This window comes from Lactuca sativa, chromosome 6 (assembly GCF_002870075.4).
Source record: "Lactuca sativa cultivar Salinas chromosome 6, Lsat_Salinas_v11, whole genome shotgun sequence".
Taxonomy (NCBI): Eukaryota; Viridiplantae; Streptophyta; class Magnoliopsida; order Asterales; family Asteraceae; genus Lactuca; species Lactuca sativa.
In genome coordinates, this window is record NC_056628.2 from 131,665,855 (window position 1) to 131,688,597 (window position 22,743).

General features: G+C 37.5%; 1 protein-coding gene and 1 non-coding gene across 2 annotated transcripts; one reads left to right on the forward strand and one right to left on the reverse strand.

Annotated features, from left to right (window-relative positions):
• Positions 1 to 4,012: 4,012 nt before the first annotated feature.
• Positions 4,013 to 4,119, reverse strand: LOC111887537 (small nucleolar RNA R71). The gene has a single exon (XR_002848793.1). It is a non-coding gene; the product is annotated as a small nucleolar RNA R71 (small nucleolar RNA).
• A 924-nt stretch (positions 4,120 to 5,043) lies between these two features.
• LOC111887516 (uncharacterized) lies at positions 5,044 to 5,538 on the forward strand. The gene has a single exon (XM_023883683.1). The coding sequence runs from the start codon at positions 5,044 to 5,046 to the stop codon at positions 5,536 to 5,538; it is 495 nt and encodes a 164-aa protein (XP_023739451.1).
• The last annotated feature ends 17,205 nt before the right edge of the window (positions 5,539 to 22,743 follow it).

Consider the following 22,743-nt stretch of genomic DNA (forward strand, 5'->3'; position numbering starts at 1 on the left):
CATTAAATTTTTGATCCTAATGGTTTTATTTTGTTGTATTATTGATCTTTTCTATTATTATCTTTAATATCAAACCATTAAATATATGTAAAAGACATGTTTATATTTAGAGTAAATTGTAAAATTCATCCCTATGGTTTACAAAAAGTACAATTCAATTTCAATTTTTTTTTATCTCATGGTCGGTCCAAATTTGAAACTTTAAAGCAACTTTGGTTCCTCAAATTAACTGTTCATCCAAAACATTCATTAAGTCTCACATGTCTCTGAAAGTCAGAGGCATTTTTTTGACCTTTAAGGTTTATTTATTTTTTAATTTCATTTGCCTCATTTCACCCCATCATCTTCCTTCCTTAAATGGATGAACCCACTTAAAGGTAGCAACTTTGGTCACCATCTCCAGCCACCCAATACCCAATACTAAGGCTGTAAAAATTATACTATGGAAAACCAATCAACATGCTACCAACCGAACCAAGAAAGTTGGTAGTCAATATATTTGGTAGCTAACATGTTTGGTTGCTAGTACCGTACCAATTGAACAATCTTGGTACGGTAATGATACAAAAATTTGAATATCATGGTAATACTATACCAACCAATTCATATTATATATATATATATATATATATATATATATATATATATATATATATATATATATATATAAACAAAATCGTAAATTTCAATTGTTAATTGTGTTTAGTGTTTACATTTTTAAGAACGTTATATAAGTTATTTGGTCGCATTAGTTAATAGTTATTACCACGTTAAGTCACAAAATTAAAACATTACTTTAGCGTTATTTTCAGTAGAATTCTTTTGTAAATTAAAAGAACTACGTAACAAATTTCTTTACTAAATGTCTAAATTACCTAATGTATTTGCTTATTTTAAAATTTTACAATGAACTATTAAAAGAAGTCGATATATAACATTACCAATTTGTACCAACCAAATTTGTGTTGGATTAATGTCTAAGTCCATAAATATAATTGGTATGTACTTGACCCGAGAGTAGCATAGTCCATTTGGGTTGCATATCACCAGGACAATTTGATAGGATGGACTTTTGAGAATTTATGATTTGTTAATATATTATAAGTTCTAATATATTAATATGAAATCAGATTATTTAATTAGTATTAATCAAGAATTAGTTTGAAATTAATTTTGTGATCAAAAGAGGCTAATTAAATAAATGAGGATTGATTTGCTAAATCATTCATTCTTATAAAGTGGGCTTGTGATCCATAGTTCTTTATGTTGGGCTAAACCCATGTGGTGAACCATGGATACTCCATGGAGGTTAAAACCTATGGAGCCTAAGGAATATGGAAAGTCATGCACATTAGGGTTTCATGGTGTAACCCTAATTAAGCCACACTATATAAGAAACCCTTTAGCCTCCAAATTGTGTACTAGTTCTTGAAAGATCATTGAGCCGATTTTGGTGTGAGGATATTCTCTCAAAAGTCATCATTTGTCCAAAGGTGTGTTGTGATTCCATTTTAGGCATTCATATTATTGGTGTTAAGTTCTTAAAGGCCAAAACTACAAGCTACAACAAAGAGGTAATTCTATAACTCATTTCTATAATGTTTATGTCATTTGTATGCTAGTTGTAAGCTTAATGCTTTGGAAACAATATTGCATGTTGATATGTGCATATTTAGTTCATATTAAGTATAGATTTTTTATCATTTATTAGCTAAATTATTGCATATCATGGACAAAAGGTACTTAAAAGTGTTGAATTATGTTTTCAGTCCAAAAGTGAAGCTCGGAAGCAAAAGGAAGCAGGATAGCGGTTGGGAGTTCGGGAATTGAACAAAGAAGAAAAACACCAAAAACAATACCTACTCGGCGAGTAGGGTCGTCTACTCGGCGAGTCCGAGCGAATATTCGAGAAGATAAAGACTCAAAGACCCAGAGACTTATCACATACGGGGATTGAGAGATGGACTCGACGAGTCGGCTCCTGACTCGACGAGTCGTTTCGCAAATATAAAGATAACTTCTCAAATCGACAAGGGGGAATTCTGGAACCCTTCTGGAGATATTAGCTGTGATTGGAGAACCAGAAAAACCCTAGAGAACGAAGATACAAGCTAGAATCCAATTCCGAAGGAGATTTGAGGCAAATTTCATCATTCTACTTAATCTTTTGTTTTCCATTATGGCTAGACAATTAGAATTCGTTTGTTTGCTGTTATTTACTTCAATCATGAGCTAAAACTCTTAAACTTCTGTTTGGGAATACAAAATTGAGACTATGGTTTGATTATTCGTAGGATTAATTCAATGTTGGTGATCTTTGTTAGTTTTAGCTTGCTAAAGAACCTTGTGTGTGAATGATAATTAATTTTCTGTTAATATGAAGGTAATTAAATAGCATGAACATCTTTTGATTATAAACCTCATATGTTTATGTGATCACTTTGTCATATGTCTAGGATTAATGAACATGAAACTAAAATTAATAAGAAAATTGAGTAAATTCATGTGTGAGCTTGTGTGGTGACCATCAACAAGAAGTTAATTAAAGGACCAAATTAGTTAATTATTGCAAGTCTAAATTAACCCGAATAATTAATCTAGTGAATTTAATTAAATTAGACAACTGGTCACTGTTTAAGTTAGTTTATTCGCTAAGGATTAGTGTAGTGAACGCGAATCCAATCACTTGAATCGGTAACCAACAAAAGAGTTAATCCATTGCACCATTACCTTGAAATCAACCATAGGATCAATTGAGTTGAACTAAACAGAAGTTCCTTTCCATTATTGAATCTAGTTAATTCTTTGTTTTTCTAGTTTTTAGATTAAGTGATAGTTAGTAAGTTTCTAGTCTTGTAAAACTAGAGAAAACCCCCTACTTATTAATTAATTTAGATAGAATTAGTTTTTAGTTTTAATTTACCGTTCCCTGTGTTCGATACCCTACTTATTTAACTATACCACAATTGATAGGTCAACTGCCTTTGTGTGTTTATTTTATAATTTAAAGTAGGTTTAAAACTAAGTGAGTTTGCACACATCAAGTTTTTTGCGCCGTTGCCGGGGAACGGTTCTAAAATTAACGTTAAATTCTAATTTAATCGATGCTTTGTGTGGAATTTATCTTACACAAAGTTAATTAAAAGGTAAGTTAGTAATTAGTATAAGTTTTAACAAAAATCCGTTTTTAAAAGTAACTAGAAAATTTTTCTGTTTTTGCCTTCAACTCGCCGAGTGCACTTGCCCCGACTCGGCGAGTTCATCGTTGATTCACAATTTTAATTTTTATTTATTTTTTGTTATTTTTACGCATTTTTTTTTGTTTTGTTTACAGCTGTTTCATGACCCGAGGATCTGATACACCTCTGGTCCCTCCTCTCGAAGACCCGGAATCCGCATTAAGGAGGAGCAAAGGAAAAACCGTTGGAGAATCCGCTTCTTCAAAGAACTCGCCACTCAAGAACCTCAAGTCCGTTTTCAGCAAGAAGAGGAGCAGCAAATCAGGAGCATCCAGTGCCTCTTTGACAATCGGAGACCCAATTCAAGAAGACACCGAGTACGAGACCGAGGAGGAAGAAGAACCCACATACGAGCACGAATCCGAGTTTGAAGACGATTTAGCTATCACTATGGCTAATATCGATGAAGTCCCCATGGGGGAATGGAAGAAGAGGATGCGCGATGACACTGGCTCGGACTTGTGCAGCCCGCAATTCCCGCAACCGCTACTTTCGAGCTAAAGGGTCATATTCTTGCTCAACTCAAGGAGATTCCTTTTTATGGGAAAGACCACTAAGACGCCTACAAGCACTTGGATGAAGTAAACGATGTGGCTGACTACTTCAATGTACCGAATGTGCCACGCGAGACCCAGCTACTTCGCATGCTTCCAGTCATGTTCAAGGGTGTTGCAAAGGATTGGCTCAAGTCACTTCCTCCCGAATCGGTCACCACATGGGCCAAGATGAAAGAAGAATTCATAGACCACTTTTGCCCGCCTTCCAAAATAGCTAAGTTGAAGAAAGCCATCGCCAACTTCAAGCAACAACCCGGGGAATCTCTTTATGAAGCTTAGGAAAGGTACAAAGGTCTTCTTAGAAATTGCCCACACCATGACCTCAATAGCCAACAAGAGGTCTCCATTTTCTATGATGGAGTCAGTGTCACCACAAGGAAATTGCTCGATTCACAAGGCCCGCTCACGAAGAAGGCGCCCCCGGTAATCAAGGAGTTAATTGAAGAATTCTCTAAGCATTCTAGAGAATACCACAATCCAAGAAACGAAGTAAGTCGGGGGGTAGTGAACTCGGCAAATGATAGCATCACGGCGGTGATAGCTAAACTCGATAGTCTAGATAGAAGGATGACAAAAATGGATCAAACAATCCATGCTATTCGAGTTGGATGTGAGAATTATAGAGGGCCCCATCTCACAAAAGATTGTGACTTGGATGAAAATGGAAACAAGAAAGCTCAAGTGTTCTACTCAAGTGGCGATCGATACGACGAGAATTGGCGGAAACCGAAGAAGGAATGGCTCCCATACGAAGAATACAAGAAAGCTAAGGAGGAGAAATACAAGCAAAAAGAAAGGGGATTTTATCAAAAGGAAGAACCGGTTATGGAAAAGAAAGCCGATTTAGAAGAAATGTTCACTAGATTCATAGCCGCGTCCGAGAAAAGGCACAATGATCATGATGTTGCTATACAAGAAACCAGAAATATGCTAAGAAATCAGCAAGCATCTATTCTCAACATTGAGAAACAGTTAGGACAACTTGCATATCAAGTGAACGAGAGAAGACCGGGTCAACTTCCAAGTAACACCGAAAATAATCCGAGAATGGAGAATGTGAGCGCAGTGACTTCCAGTTATGAAGACATTTTCAATCCTGCACAGAAGATCTCCAAGGTGAATACAGAAAAGGCAGAAGAGTCGGATCCAGCTAAACCCGACCAGACTCACCGAGTCCATGCGCTGATGACAGAAATTTCATTACCTCGAGGCCTTACAATCCCCCTTTGCCATTCCCAATCAAAGCCATGCCTAGAGAGAAGATTATAGCGTATAAAGCCTTCATGGAGCATGTTCGAGACCTTCAAGTCAATATTCCATTTGTGGAAACAATGCTTCAAACACTTAAGTACTTTAAATTGTTAAAGGGTCTGTTCGCTGCCAGAAAAGATTTAGCTGAAGTCACGGAGATAGTATTGAGTGAGTTACCAGAAAAGAAGGGTGATCCGGGGAGCATCATAATTTCATGCCAATTTGGAAGTGTACTTGTCACTCAAGCGTTGACCGATTCGGGTGCAAGTATCAACTTAATGCCCTTCTCCTTCTTCAAGAAGCTGAATTTACCGGAGCCAAGACCAGTTAACATGAAGATCCATTTGGCGGACAAGACGACAATTCATCCAAAAGGCGTGTGTGAAGATCTTCTTATTAAGGTCGACAATTTTATTTTTCCCATAGACTTTGTGGTGCTTGATATGGAAGAAGACCCTAAAATACCAATTATTTTGGGAGATCATTTTTGAACACCGCATGTGCATTAATTGATTTATGTGAATCCACACTAATGTTGAGGGTCAGAGACGAGTCAGCGGTGTTTAAAGCTTGCCCAGGGATCAAGCAAGAAGAAGAAAGAAAAGAAGAGATCTCATTCATTGATTTGGATGATGAGATACTACAAAAAGAGCTTGCACTCTTGCAAGAAGAAGATCCAAGCAAGTTGTTGCTACCCTCTGGAGGTGATGAAGATGTTGACAAGGACTTAGAGGAGTTAGAAAAGCTGCTGAGAGGAGCCGACTCGGAAAACACAGAAGAAAGTATGGAATACGACCCTACTCGTCGAGTCGCTTTCCCAGACTCGATGCGTCCAGTCGAAATTTCCAGCAACTTGGATGGTTTTGATCTGTTTGTTACCAGCTCCCTGCATGTTCTGGACATGAAGATTTTTCCTCATTCTTTAGAAGAACAAGCAGCAAAAGGAAAAGTGGATGGTAAATTTCAACACGCTCATGTAGCATGCCTTGATACAATTACGCAAGAAGAGGAAGATAATCCATTTAAAGATGAGGCAAGCTTTAGAAAAGAAGAAAATGCAAGGGATAGGAGAAATGATGATGATCAACCATTCATCACTAAACCTAGAGCACGAGTTCTCACCAAATATGAAGTAATTAAGTTTAAGGAAAAGGAAGTTGTAACATCCCAAAATTCAAGACTAAAAATTTCTTTTAATAAACAGAGTATTAGTTTTCAAAACACATGTTCATTATCAGAGTAAAACATTCCCAGACTGACTAATCTATGGTGTGTGCCATGCGATCATCCCGAGCTCCATCATCCGTTACCGGAAGCACCTGAAACCAAAACTGAAAACCGTAAGCATGAAGCTTAGTGAGTTCCCCATATACCACATACCATACATAACCGAATTATCCATAATCAAGTAAGGTGCTATGTGCCAAACATAGTCTTGCCATTATGCCACAGGCCGCGCGTGGTCTTCCTGGTCAAGCCTGGGCCGCTCCCTGGGTCTTTAAGACAAGTGCCAAGGGCCACCCCATGGTCTTACAGACATGTGCCAAGGGCCACCCCTTGGTCTTTTATGCAAATATCACAAAGACAACTGTACATACTACTCTACTTAGCTAAACAGCATACAGTGTGCCAGAAGCCACCTCCTGGTCTTTCATATATAATAGCATACAATGCGCCAGGAGCCACCTCCTGGTCTTTCATACATAATAGCATACAATGCGCCAGGAGCCACCTCCCGGTATTTCATACATATTGCCTAGGGCTAACCCCCGGGTCTTCCTATCATCCATAATAACATACGTGTGCCAGGAGCCGCCCCTGGTCTTTCATGCATATTGCCTAGGGCTAACCCCCGAGTCTTCCTACCATACATAATAACATACTGTGTGCCAGGAGTCGCCCCCTGGTCTTTCATGCATATTCTAAATGGGCCGGCATTGGTGCCTTAGACCCATACAAATAGTGAGGAGACTTACCTCGCACTGCTGAACTCTGCTGATAACCTCTGGCTACTGACCGACAACTCTCTGAACTCCTGCTCCACTCGCTCCCCGAGCAACCAATGTCAAAGCAACACTGAGTCTAACAGACCCCCCGAAAGACAATCAAGTCAACTCTGGTCAAGGTCAAAGTCCTGGTCAAAGTCAACCTTCCAGGTCAACCCTACTCGCCGAGTCACCCTATTGACTCGCCGAGTTCATATGTTCAGAGCCCTTCTCTTAGCGACTCAACTCGCCGAGTCTACCGATTACCGAGTCCTGACCTGTCCAACTCACTGAGTCTCTATTCGACTCACTGTTTCGAGTCTCAACTCGAAGGGTTTGGGGTTTCGCGACCTGACTCGCCGAGTCCAAGAACAAACTCGCCGAGTCCAGGACAACCTTCAACAGACTCGCCGAGTTGTTCATACAACTCGCCGAGTTCCTGCCCAACATCATCTTACTCGACGAGCTGTTCATCCCACTCATCGAGTTCCTCCTCGTCTTCATGCTACTCGCCGAGTCCATTCAGATCTCCAAACATGCAGATGACTTTTGAGTCATGCATGGACTCCAAACTGTAGATCCACCCTTCCCATGCCTATTCCTCACCTAAAGTTGCAAACTTTACGTGTAGAGATGGAGATCTAGGCAAAATACACCATAAACTAGGGTTTAAGGCCAAGGGGCATCAAAATTGACTCAAGGGCTGATACTTTATGCTTCTCTAGTCCATAACACACTTGGATCTGAAGTAGCAACTCCAGATCAGGCTTCTAATTCAAATGGGTGACAAACCATGGCTTAAAAGCCCCAAATCTCACCACCATGGAAGATCTAAAGGAGAGAAACGACTTATTACCTTCAATATCTCAGAAAAGGCTCCACAAACTCCAGATCTGAAGCCAATCCTTGAAGCTTCACTGATTCCCCTCTTTCTTCTTCCTTCAATTCACCCAAAAATGGCTTGGAAGCTTGAATGCACAACAATGGAGGCTTAGGGTTCGCTTTCTGAATGAGGGAGGCTCTCAGGAACCCTAATGGAGAGAATAAGGAGCTTAAATAGCGCCCAAAGTCCCGGATTTAGGGTTTTCCTCGCACAGACCAGACTCGTCGAGTCCACTTGGCCGACTCGCCGAGTTGGTCACTTACTCCTCGACCCGGATCCCGCTCGGACTCACCGAGTTCCTCCTTGGACTCGTCGAGTCGCCCCTAAAAATTAGGGTTTTCTTTCCTTTCTTGGCCTTCAAAACTTTGGGTGTTACAGAAGTGCAAGAGAAGGTGCAAAAGAATGGGGTGAATAAAAAGATAAAGAAAAGAGAATTTAATGCAGCTGAGGATAATGCTATAAGAAAGAAGAAAGAAGACTTGAGGCGAGCTTACAAGAAGAAAATTCACGCTTACAAGACAAAGTACAAACCGCAAAAGATTAGGCGTGCATTCTTGATGCAGGAAGAGGAAGAAACGTAGATGGGAAGGAGTCCAGCTAACGACTCCTTAAAAAGAAGCGCTTGGCAGGAGGCAACCCGATCGTTTAGAGTTTGCTTTCTTTCATTTTTTTCGTTTTAGTTCGGTTTTGGTTTTTAGGAGTTTATTAATCTTCCAAATCACTAGACATGTCTGCTTGAGAGTGCGTATGGACTAAGTGTGGGGTGAAATAAATTTTTAATGGAAAAATGATTTAATTTTCTGAACTATTTGCAAGAGACTCGCCGAGTCTGACCATGACTCGACGAGTCGATTCAGATTCTAGATAAGTTAAAAAATCGCGACCAGACTCGCCGAGTCTGACCCTGACTCGACGAGTCGGTTTTATTTACAGAAAAAAATAATTATTTTTACAACCGGTAACTAGGGTTTTAACCCTAATGAAATCAGTTTTTCCCATTCACTCGTCGTGCGCCTCCATTTTTGCTCTCTCTCAAGCATTCATCAACTTCTTCAATTTTTCTTCAAGATTTTCGATTTCTTTCACAAAAGGTACTTAATTTCTTCCTTTATTCTGTTAAAGCAATGATTTTTAGATGATCTAGGTTGCCAATTTCATATAATACCCAATTTTGAAGTATAGTGAATTTTTAGGGATTTGATTTTACATCAATTATGTTGTTTTGGATGGTTATTTCTCCTTTAATACATCTTAAGAACAACCCTGGATAAAACCCTTGAAGAAATTTTGAGTATTCATGGTCGAATTTTGATCGACTTGCCGACTGACTCGCGCAGTTCATACGACTCGCCGAGTCGCTCATGGACTCGACGAGTCCAGTCGGGGACCCAGGTGTAATCTGTTTTGATGATTTTCTGTGTTTTATGGGTTGTGTGCTCTTTGTTTTGCAGGGACAATGTTTCACAGAGGTCAAGGTTCCAGTGGACGCCAAGGAGATTTTCCTTGGTTGAATTTTCCTCAAATCAAATCAGCTTCAACCATGACGAGATGGAAGAAGAAGTTAGCTGAAGTTAGAAAGAAGGAGATCTACATGCCAAACAGAGTTGATTGGGATTGGTTGCAGAATGTTCGGTATGAGGAGGAGTCAGCACCTTATCTTGTGAAGGAATTTACATTCGAGGGGTAAACAATGGTTTGTGACGGATGGAGCAGGGTCTTTCGTATTCAAGAACCGGTGTACCGGGAACTTTGCTGGGAATTCTTCTCTACGGTATCTTTCCGTGGAGGTGACGATTGCTATCACCCGACAAGATTCAGTTTTTGCCTTGGGGGCGAGTTTCATCAGTGCTCCATTATTGATCTTGCTTGTCGGCTGGGAATCTATGACCGGCCATTGGTCTCGACTGCTATTTTCGCGCCTTTATGGAACATTCTCACAAGGTGTTCCCCGATGGTGTTACGAGTACGGGTTGGTGGAACACGATCACCAACAAGTTGTACATTCCAAAGTCGGCCCAAGAAGGAAGTATTCGGTCGCCCACGCACAGTCTCATTCACCGCCTTATCTCCACTACCATTAACCAACGAAAGGATGATGACAAGGTTTCTAACCTTGATGTCTTTTATCTATGGAGCATTATCACACCAGACACTTTTTGCAACATTCCGTGGTGTTTGCCTTCCTATTTGGCGGAGGGTGCGGTCAAGGATCGCAAGACATCAAAAATTAATGGTGGTATGTTTGTCACCCGGCTAGCCAACTCGTTTGGGTTGATGACCCACGGTGCATGGAATTTGATGACGGTGATTCCTACCCCTCCATTTAATCCCATTCTTTTTCGGATGGCTAGGATTATTGAGGACTATGGTGGTGGTCATTATGCTATCCCGCATGATGATCCAGTGGTTGGTCCCGAGGCGCCGGGAAGGAGGGTTAGACCGAGGAGAGAGCGAGACATGGAGGAGGAACCGCCGATAATTCCGGTGGATAATGATGAAGTACCAATGGATTGGTATAATATTGAGATGAGGAGAATGCAAGATCAAATGGCAAGGAGTCTCAATTTTAGCAACCAATCTAACATTCGACTTTTTGACCACTTCCATATTCCGCATATCGATGGTGGTAACTTCCCATATATTCCATCTTGGGATGAGGTGATTAATGCAAGAAGGAGTGGCGCTAGTGGAAGTGGAGCTGCACAGGACCATGATGATGAGGAGGAGGATTAGTTCTTTATGTTTTTGTTGAACAATTTTTAATTTGTTTTTATTTGGGTTTGGAGTGTTTAAATTTAAGACTTTTACTTTATGCTTGATGTTTAATTGCCTTGATGATTTTCAGATTTTGGGTTAGAATGCTTGCATAGAAGGGTCTAGAGTTTGAGAGAGAAAGAAAAATATAAGAGTTGAAAAGAGTCAAGAAATGGCGGAGTTTAGAGTTAAGGTGTCGAGTCCGGTCCTAAGGACATGAGTGAATGAGTGTAGAAGATATGAGGAGTTTTGAAGATTATCAAAAGTCGGAACAAATGCAAAATCTGAATTTTTCCACTCAGTGGTCTACTCATCGAGTGCACTAAACTGACTCGACGAGTCGCCTTGTATTTTCGCATATCCGAAGCCGTCCGCGACTATACTCGACGAGTCGTTTATATGACTCGCCGAGTCACTCAATCTTATACCGACAAGCTTGCTGATTCGATACTGTTGAGTGGACCACTTGACCATTTATTCCTCCATATCGATTCTTGAAGATCTTACACTGTTTTCCCTGCCTATTTGGAGCCGCCACATGTGATTTGATGCCCAATACATGGATGAGTTGTTTCCATGGCTAAAGTCAATTGAAGTTGGAGCTGAAAAGAAAAGTATCAACCTATCGACTGCTACCCCCAGGGGAGTTTGTTCCAATTCCCTCTATATTTGCATTTTTATTTTTTGTATAATATGCAATGAGGGCATTGCATAAAATAAGTGTGGGGTAGGGGGTTGGTCACATGTTAGAAAATTTAGGATCTTAATTTAGGTCTAATTTTAAAAAATTGTTGCATACCGAAAATATTACTTAGGAATTAATTTAGGAAATTTTGGTAAAAGTAATTAGGATTCCGTGTTAGAGTTGTGTGGATAATTGCATGAAGACCCAAATGTTTAGTTGAGCCTATATACGTTCTAGTGCATTTGTGGCTTCCTTATTCCAGTGAAATCATGGGACAAAAACACGGTCTCGCTCAGCCTGAGGGATGCAATATGTTTAGCATCGTGTACCAGAAATGTATCCAGGAAAATTATTATCGGTAGCCAATAAAGGTTGAGGTTGAGCGCCCCTGCTTAAGCATGTAGGGTTTTGAGTGACAAAAGTGAGGAACATGTAAAAGAGAGAGAGAGAGAGAGAAATTACAAGAAAAGTTTGAAGAATTTTTGGAGCATCAAAGTCAAATATGAAATTAGAAGATCAAAAATTCCAAAGAAATTCAAAAAAATGAAGATACCAAAAATCAAACAACAAAGGTGGTGAATTCAAAGAAATCAAAGATCAAATTATCAAGGAAGTGAAGAATTCAAAAGAGCTCCATAGTGGTATCATAAATTGTAATTCTAGATTATGTATGCTTGGGTTGCTCAACTAAAAATACCTTGAGTGTAAGAGGTTTTCTGCGAATGGATTCGGAGGGATGCATAAAATGAGCATAGTTCGGGGTGAGTGGGCGAATGTTTATGAGGATTGTGAGTATTTGGAGTATGGGGGGGGGGGTTTATTAGGAAAATTTTAGAAACAAATGTATGCGTTGCAGTCTTGGCATAATGGTTGGGTTAGATTGGAGTTGTCATATGTGATTCTAATGTGTTAAAATTCAGTTTTGCTTGGGGGCAAGCAAAAGTAAAGTGTGGGGTATTTTGATATGTGCATATTTAGTTCATATTAAGTATAGATTTTTTTATCATTTATTAGCTAAATTATTGCATATCATGGACAAAAGGTACTTAAAAGTGTTTGAATTATGTTTTCAGTCCAAAAGTGAAGCTTGGAAGCAAAAGGAAGCGGGAGAAGCGGTTGGGAGTTCGGGAATTGAACAAAGAAGAAAAACACCAAAAACAACACCTACTCGGCGAGTCCGAGCGAATATTCGAGAAGATAAAGACTCAAAGACCCAGAGACTTATCACATACGGGGATTGAGAGATGGACTCGACGAGTCGGCTCCTGAATCGACGAGTCGTTTCGCAAATATAAAGATAACTTCTCAGATCGACAAGGGGGAATTCTAGAACCCTTCTGGAGAGATTAGCTGCGATTAGAGAACCAGAAAAACCCTAGAGAGGAAGATACAAGCTAGAATCCAATTCCGAAGGAGATTTGAGGCAAATTTCATCATTCTACTTAATCTTTTGTTTTCCATTATGGCTAGACAATTAGAATTCGTTTGTTTGTTGTTATTTACTTCAATCATGAGCTAAAACTCTTAAACTTCTGTTTGGGGATACAAAATTGAGACTATGGTTTGATTATTGGTAGGATTAATTCAATGTTGGTGATCTTTGTTAGTTTTAGCTTGCTAAAGAACCTTGTGTGTGAATGATAATTAATTTTCTGTTAATATGAAGGTAATTAAATAGCATGAACATCTTTTGATTATCAACCTCATATGTTTATGTGATCACTTTGTCATGTGTCTAGGATTAATGAACATGAAACTAGAATTAATAAAAAATTGAGTAAATTCATGTGTGAGCTTGTGTGATGACCATCAACAAGAAGTTAATTAAAGGACCAAATTAGTTAATCATTGCAAGTCTAAATTAACCCGAATAATTAATTTAGTGAATTTAATTAAATTAGACAACTGATCACTGTTTAAGTTAGTTTATTCTCTATGGATTAGTGTAGTGAACGCGAATCTAATCACTTGAATCGGTAACCAACAAAAGAGTTAATTCATTGCACCATTACCTTTAAATCAACCATAGGATCAATTGAGTTGAACTAAACAGAAGTTCCTTTCCATTATTGAATCTAGTTAATTCTTTGTTTTTCTAGTTTTTAGATTAAGTGATAGTTAGTAAGTTTCTAGTCTTGTAAAACTAGAGAAAACCACCTACTTATTAATTAATTTAGATAGAATTAGTTTTTAGTTTTAATTTACCGTTCCCTGTGTTCGATACCATACTTATTTGACTATACCACAATTGATAGGTCCACTGCCTTTGTGTGTTTAGTTTATAATTAAAAGTAGGTTTAAAACTAAGTGAGTTTGCACACATCACATGTATAATTAGAGAAAACATAGATCCAAAGCATCTATGGTTGCATGTACACCAAAGGAGTGTTAGTATGCTCAAAACCCTTCAATGGTATCAGTGCCTAGGGTTGTTTTCCATTATACTTGATGCTACTTGTTTTCAGAGCTTGAAAAAATTGACTTTCTGCTTTCTGGATAGTGGATTCGCCGAGTCCACTGGGGAACTCGCTGAGTCCCCTTAGAAAACTGACTAACTCGTCAAGTCAGTTCATGCACTCGACGAGTTGGTGGTCCAGAATGCAGATTTTCGAGGTTTTTGGCTAGGATTGGACTAGGATCATTACCCTAAGCTGTTTTTGAACTTATAAACTTGTTTTTGATGTGGTAATGATCATGCTTATCTAATTTAAAATATAATTGTCAAAGTTTCATGTTAGTTTAAAAGATTAGGCTAATTACATGAAATTTGTTTGATATGAATTGTCTTGTTCTTATGAGTTTAATTCAGATCATAGACAAATTGTTTGATTTTGTAAGTTACAATAGTTAATCTAAATGTTTTTTTGATGAATTCCATAATTTGTCATCAAGTTATGAAAAGTGAAGAGTCTCATTTTTAAATATCATCCTAAATGGTTTTATGTCATCCATAACTTGTCCTCGAGTTATGGAACATGAAGAGTCATTTTCATAAATGTTTCATGAACTCCATAACTTGTCCTCAACTTATGGATTTTCAAGAGTTTTTTCATTAAAACTTGTATTAAACTCATAAGTTATGGATTCCAAAAGTTTTTGAATAGTTCAAAACTTGTCCTCAAGTTTTGGAATTTGTAAAGTTTCACCTTTGAAACATTTAGTTCCAAACCCTAGAATTTTAAAAATTTAAAATTCAACCCTTATACTATTATAATATTATAGGTTTAATATATATATATATATATATATATATATATATATATATATATATGTATAAGAGTAAAGTCAGTCTTACCGTTAGTAGGCCCCATTCACGAAGTCGGTCTATAACGAGGGTATAAGGTTACTGCCTATAAAATGGCAGTTTAATGGGTGTCCGCTCTCACCCACCGCTTCCTTGACTGGTGGAGGGTCGTTAGTCGAATGGGTTTGATTAGACATTTAAATTCTCAGTAAAAGTATAATGAAATACTAATTAACTAAACACTTATAAATTCTCAATCTTAGTTACTTAGGAAAATGTGAATTTGGTGCTAACCCATGAAATTGCACTTTGCACATTTTTAAGTCGTTAGTGGAGCATGTGTGGTTAACCTGCACACTAATCTGGGACTGATAGTGTGTGGCAATGGGTAGCTTGGTGTTAATCATAGATCAATGGAGCATGTGTGGTTAACCAGCACATTGATTAGGTGGTTGTAACATTTAGTGTACCAAGCTAATTTGGATGGTTATTCACACCTTGTTTATGATCCTCGGCATCCCAGTTACAAACTTGAAGGGCACAATCGAGATTTAAACATGTCATTGAAAAGTTCAATGAATCTCAAAGGATCTAGGAGTTTCAATTCACTTAAAACCTAAAATTCTTTTCGTTTTTTGTGGTGGAAATTGGTAAATCGTCATTTACCTACCTTCAAATATTTTGCATTCGGATTATGACATCCCTCTTCCGAATTGTAATTGTGTTGGGTCCTAGCCTTAATATTTATTGTTGGGTGTTATATTAAGAACTGAAATCAACTAACTTGAATTTCTCCCATTGTAGATGTCTAGTTCAGACAACTATGGTCTTCCCAAATCTCTCGGAACAAGCTTTCCTCTTGAAGATGATGTTCCACAATATCATGTTTCACTTCCTTCACCTCCTCTAATTATTCTCCCTAACCCACAAGTTCGAAGACTTGAAAAGTTCAAGATCACTCAAGCCCTATTGGATAGCAAACACAAGGATGGAAATTATGTGTGTGCACATGTTTTGGATATGAAGTCACACATTGACAGACTGAGAATGTTAGGTGTCGTGTTCCCAAGGAAGTTGGCTATTGACTGGGTTCTTCAGTCACTTCCCGAGTCATACAGTGAGTTTATTAAAGACTACTATGTGACAGATCACAACATGACCCTTATTGATCTTACATATTTGCTTGTTGCTGCTGAATCAACAATGATTTGGCGCACTAGAAAAGCAAATTTGATTGGAAGATCTACTTCTCAAACTTCTATGGACATTGACAATGCTAACATTGGAAGTCCAGAAAAGATTTCTCTTCCCAATGGAAAGGGACCGGCCATAGTCAACTCGGTTGACCAAATGGTAAAGAGAAAGTCTAAGTCTGTGATTGTCTCATGTGCCAATGCAAAAGAAGCCATTTGTTTCTACTGCCATTTGAAGGGACATTGGAAGCGAAGCTGCCTAGACTACTTGAAAGATTTGAAAGAAGGTAGAATCAAAAAGTTTAACTCTACTTCAGGTAAGTCTACTATTTAACTCTATTAAGTTCCTAATTGTTGATTTTTAATACATGATGTGACAGGGTTGACTTTTGATGTTTTGTAGGATCATGAAAAGGTAAGGAAGCTTAAAGGAAGAGTATGTTGAATTTGGTCGCGAAGATGGATTTCAATCGCATTGTTCGATGATCGAATTTTTGAGTTGTCGCGTAAGAGTTATGATAGATTGCTAGGAAATATGTAATGACATAGTTTTCATTTGTAATTGCATTGTAAGGAAAGTTTTTCCGCATTTTATAAATAAATAAAATTTTGTTTTATTTTTATATCTCCTTACAATGGCTTTTGTGAAAAAATGATGTTTGTATGTTTCTATGTTAGCAATATGGATTTGATTTTTTCGTTTGTGGTAATGTCAAAATTTACCAAATAAGGAAAGATTCTCATCACCCAAGTTTCAGTTGGATAGAAACTTGGAATCTTGCAACTTATATTGTGTGATGAATGAGAATTTTCATCTTTGGTAAATTAAGACTTATTCCTTGTTCATATGTATATGTGAGTCAAGTGAAGGACTAGGGGATCGGGTACACCAGGTGTGTGTTGGTCAGGTCCACTACAAAGAAAGATAAAACTATTCATCATGATTTACCAAAGTTTAGTAAATATGGTTATGCTTACAAGTTTAAGTATAATTCTGAACATTGGAAAAGTTTCAATGTATGATAGAGCGAATTAGAAGAATGAAATTAGGCAGAAAGATAAAAGGTTTCTCCGATCTGAAAAGATGAGGAAGTACTTTAGTATCGTGTTTTATGATCATCTTAATGATTATGGAAAACCATATCACAACTGATCCTCTAAGGATATCTTAGTGCATTTGTATGGCTAAGAAGAAGAATCGTGAATTGTTGAAATTGTTAAATCAAGAAGATGAGTCATACTTCGTTCCAAGAACAAGTCTTAGAGTCATAATCCAAGATTGTAACTTGAGTGACATAATCTTAAGAAGGTTTATAACACTCATCAAATGTAGAGTAAAATGTTTCTTACCCTTGTACATTTGAAATTAGTAAGTTGTGATGTATTGGTAAGGACAAAGACCAACTAAGTTCAATTGTGTGAAGTGTTAGTCTTGATTAGAATCCGCACTAACTCTTGAATATTTGTTTGTCAAGTAATGTTCCTTGACAAAGTGAATCTTATATCTCAAAAGGTCAGTGGGAGTATTAAAGATCTTGAAAGTTTCAAGAACAAATCAAGAGTAAACCTATTATTAAACACTAGCACACGACGTAAGGTTTGTAACCTATCGTGATGACATATTCTTATTTATGTGCTCATTCCAGTTAAAGTTGACTATGCATGTGAGTTTTATGAGTTCTTAATTGTTTGCATAACAACTTGGAAGCAATGGCAGACCCTTGTGCTGCCAGGTGGCACGAAATTAAGATTGAACAGGTTCAGTCCATATGGGTTTGGATTTGTCACTAACCTTGTCTTGTGATTATGGTTATGCCAAATTCACATGGATAGGAACACATACACCATACAATTTAAGTGTCATAAGGTTTCTCTCCACTTCATGAAAATGATTGTGAGGAAACGTTTTAGTAAGTAGATTTTAAGGAGATAGCAATTGTGTTATTTGCATTCTTCAATTCAGTTATGATTACAACATCCTTCTTCATAATTTGAAATTGTGAGAAATGGCAAAGGTCTAAACATTTGAGACTTATTGTTGTAAGTTCTAAAATTGTTTAGACACACATGTGAGCTATCTAAGGAAAGGTGTATGAGTTTGAGAAGCCAATATAAAATCTTATCAAAGCATCTCGTATCAGAAATCTGAACTTTGGTAAGAAAAGTCAATAAATATTGATTTCTAGAAGTCCAGCTGATTTATGAGTACATGTCAAAGCTAGTGGGAGCATAATTATTATGCTAGTAAAGATAATAATTATTATGCTAGTGGGAGCATAATTATTATGGTAAGTGTTGAAAGTTAGCAATGTTAATTATAAAAAAACAAAAGTTTCAATTTGCAAAGGTGCAGGGTTTGAAAAGTTGTTTTGCTATAATTAAGGGAGAGGAATTTAAACTTCATTTCAAAACCTAAAAGCTTAGATTGAGTTTTTAATCAAATTTAGTCAAATATATATGAATGTTATGTTGGAATGGTTCAACATAAGGAAATTCATATATGGAAAGGTTAATTGTGTTCTCAAAATTCAATCATGATTACGACATCCCTCTTCATAATCAAAATTATGAGAACATGGCAAATAGAAATAGAGTAAATTACACGAATGGTCCCTATGGTTTGGGGTAATTTACGTGTTTGGTCCCTAACTTATTTTATTAACTCGAAAGGTCCCTACTGATTGTTTTTTATACGTGTTTGGTCCCTATTGTTTGTTTTTGTTACGCGCTTGGTCCCTGTCATACCTAAAAAGGCTATTATTTAAATAGGAAAAAATGATGGGGTACGTAAGGTAAGGTGAGAAAGGTGATATTAGGGGTGTGTTTATTTAAATAAATTAAAAAATAAAGGGAAAAATAGACTTTTTATGTAAGATAGGGACCAAGCGCGTAACAAAAACAAACAGTAGGGACCTTCCGAGTTAAAAAAATAAGTTAGGGACCAAACATGCAAATTACCTTAAACCATAGGGACCATTCGTGTAATTTACTCATAGAAATATTATAGCAAAAGACTGATCAAGTATCATTTCTTTATGTTAGACATTATGAATCGCGTCCCATATACTTCGGGGTATAGGATCGATTGCATATGCTATAATATTCTCGTGTTCTAATTTTCCAAATGCCTAGGGCATTAAGAGGGAAAAAGGAATAGAACCGGATATGACTAAAGTGGTTAAACAACTGTTAAGGACAATCTAAGGTTCGCCGAAAATTGGTCGCTTAAGGACAGTTGGAAGTATAGAAATGGATGGACCATATTGACATTATTATGGTGTCTATTAATAATGAGTTGCCGTACGGAAAATATGGAATGTTTCCATATTGGGAGTTGAAGAATAGATGAGAAAGTTAGAAACCTTTATGCAAGAAGGATGTTCAAAGGAATGTACTTTGAATTTGAGACTTCATTTCCATGGAATTGTCTTGTAACAATCTCCAAAGGAATATTTTGTAACATTATTGGTCAAGTCTCTAACTTTTGGTACCTAGACATTGCAAAATAATCATTGCATATAAGTTTAGAATCTAACAGATTACAGTAAATGGCAAGAATTTGATATTCTTACATTTACGGTAAGGATTTGGAATTGTGAAATGAGCATCATTGAAATGTTGTCATTTGATCTATTTCACAAAGTAAGGACCATAGACAAACATAGTGTGCATGCTGCACCTATTGTTTTAATTCAAGTATTAAGTTGATTATTCGAAACATTATACAATGAATAATGAGTAATCAACATGGGACTCAAAAGTTTTGGGGCTATATAGGATTAGTATTATTTTTGTGTTTCACTTTGGATGTTTTGACTTACCGAATAACTAGGTTATTCAAACCATCCGCAGTCGATCATACTTTGGAAGTAAGTATTGAGGCAAGACTGTCATGAATGGGTCTGTAAAGGTGTTTTAGTCATAACATAAGTTTGTTATAGTGTTCATGAGTACTCTTGGAATAAGATTCAAGTATTGGATTCAACCCACGCTCACCTAAATCACTTCATGGATTTTATCACGAGTGATTGTGAGACAATAATATCTTATATTCTTGAAACGGAGACATGTGAGTTGTAGTTGTGAGTCGGTTGCACATTGACATATGCAAACGCACCAGTAACTTGGTTGTTATAAAACATATCGTTGTGTATAATTTGATGAGTAAGTACAATCAAACATTTGGGTCGAAGTTTATCCATTCCTTTTACCCCATGTGGATAAAAGCGATATATGTGGTCCCCTCGATGATTTAGTGATGACACCCCTAAGTGTTTGGCCAAGCTTGGACTGATTTGATTTGTTCAATTAGTCGTTCGTCATAAATCAGAAATCAGGAAACAATAGATGGACAAAGAGAATGACTATAATCCATGTCTCAGTCCATATGATATCTAGAATGGAGGAATACATGATCCATTATCTAATGGACGCGTCATTGACTAGGTCAGAGTTCGACAACGGCTTTTAAGAGCTACGATTGCTAGTCGGGTTGTGGAGTCGTACTTGCAATAATAGTTATTAGACTTATTCAAGTGTGAGACTGTCGGATTAGTGTCTATGTCCATAACTATAATTGGTATGTACTTGACCTGAGAGTAGCGTGGTCCATTTGGGTTGCATATCACCAAGACAATTTGATAGGATGGACTTTTGAGAAGAGGTTATTTATGATTTGTTAATATATTATAAGTTCTAATATATTAATATGAAATCATATTATTTAATTAGTATTGATCAAGAATTAGTTTGAAATTAATTTTGTGATCAAAAGAGACTAATTAGATAAATGGGGATTGATTTGCTAAATCATTCATTCTTATAAAGTGGGCTTGTGATCCATAGTTCTTTATGTTGGGCTAAACCCATGTGGTGAACCATGGATACTCAATGGAGGTTAAAACCCAAGGAGTCTAAGGAATGTGGAAAGTCATGCACATTAGGGTTTGCATGGTGTAACCCTAATTAAGCCACACTATATAAGAAGCCCCTTAGCCTCCATATCGTGCACTAGTTCTTGAAAGATCATTGAGCCGATTTTGGTGTGAGGATATTCTCTCAAATTCATCCTTTGTCCAAAGGTGTATTGTGATTCCATTTGAGGAATTCATACTATTGGTGTTAAGTTCTTAAAGGCCAGAACTACAAGCTACAACAAATAGGTAATTCTATAACTCATTTCTATGATGTTTATGTCATTTGTATGCTAGTTGTAAGCTTAACGATTTGGAAACAATATTGCATGTATAATTAGAGAAAACATATATCCAAAGCATCTAGGGTTGCATGTACACCATGGGAGTATTAGAATGATAAAAACCCTTCAATTTGTTGGTAGCCAAATATATTGGTACCAAGTGTACTTAGTACGGTACCGGTAGCAAATTTTTTTATACTAATTATAATTGGTACGATACACGGTTTAAGGAAAAATGAATCGGTACCGTACCAATTCCACCCCACCCAATACTACAGGAAATCACCTCAAACTCAATACAAATCTACCTAAATGTCCAAAATCGAACCAGTAAATCAAATACATAACCAAAATCCAATTTGAAATTTAAATCCAAACACAAATCAAACCTGGATATCAAATCCATAACCAAAATCGAACCTTCAATTCACATCCAAATCCAAAATTGAACCTGCAACTCAAACTCAAATTCAAACCCAAAAATCTTGACGCGAAAATCATAGATACAACCCCACATGCAAAACCCCCCAAATATTATCACAAAAAAATCTATTAACATCTAACATCCCAATTTTCATAATAAATTTTTTGATTGAGACTCTCAGGTCTCGGATCGTTAGCTTTCCTGGCTTATTGGGATGTTATTGCATTGTGGGAGTCAGGAGATTCGGTGACCAGCTGATTTGGATCATGTGGGTAGTTAAAGATTATTAGGAGTGATGGTTGTGTACCAGTAACCGCTTGCAGAGTGTTTGCATTATGAACTTTGAATGCTTGAGGGATGGCTATCAGGAGTTCGGTTACTAATGTTGGACATCGGTTATGGAATCCTGAACCATGAAATCCATTGTGAATGTCTCGAGCGATTCGCCAGGAGGGGTACACCCGAGATGACATGGGATTTGGATGCAGCATGAAATTTTTTGGATTGACCATCCTTATGCTCGTGGGATCAGCAGGTTGGTGATGACTTGTCAGGAAGTCAAGCGCGTATTTGAGGTTGTTAGGCGCAACCTGCGAATTGGGAATTTGGTGTAATTCACTATCGGTATATTTTAAGCCTTCTTTCTACATAGTAGAATGGTATTCCTAGTCAGGGACTAGGGGTGGGTGCGATGAATGAATGATCAGTAATCCTAGGGAGTAATCTTCTGGGGATTAAATTGATGGGCCCACGTTTTTGGGAAGTTCATGTTTTGGGTGGTTATCGCTGTGTTATGAGGTCTTCCAGTTGACAAAAGTAAGGTAGTTTTTTCAGTTCTCTGGCAGGGCAGTTGGGTTTCCTTCTTTGGGGTTGAGGTTAGAGTGTTAAGGTTCGTTCTTTTAGAGGTATAAGAAATTTATGCCAAGACGGGGCTTGGATGGCAGGTTTGGGAGGCGGTCGTTGGAATGTGATGAATCTTCAATCTTAATCAGAATTCAGGATGTTTGGGAAGTATCGTCCAACGACGGATTAAATAGTAAGAAATGATTTCGAGTATGAAATCTAATTTAAGTGGGGGGAGTTGTAACACCCTGTTTCAAATCGTTTCATAATTCGGGGTCGTGACCCGAAGACAGATTATCATAAGGCCCAGGGCATTTGGGAAAGAGACCTAGACCCCTCCCTTTTTGAGTGTGGATAATGTAAGTTAGATGATCTGGGAGTTCAGTTTGTGTTTTGGAGTCTTAGGGTGTATCAGTAAAGTGGCAGTTCGGGCCTTTTATGAATTTTAGATTTTAGTTCGGAGAGTTTTATGGCATGGGGGAGTTGAG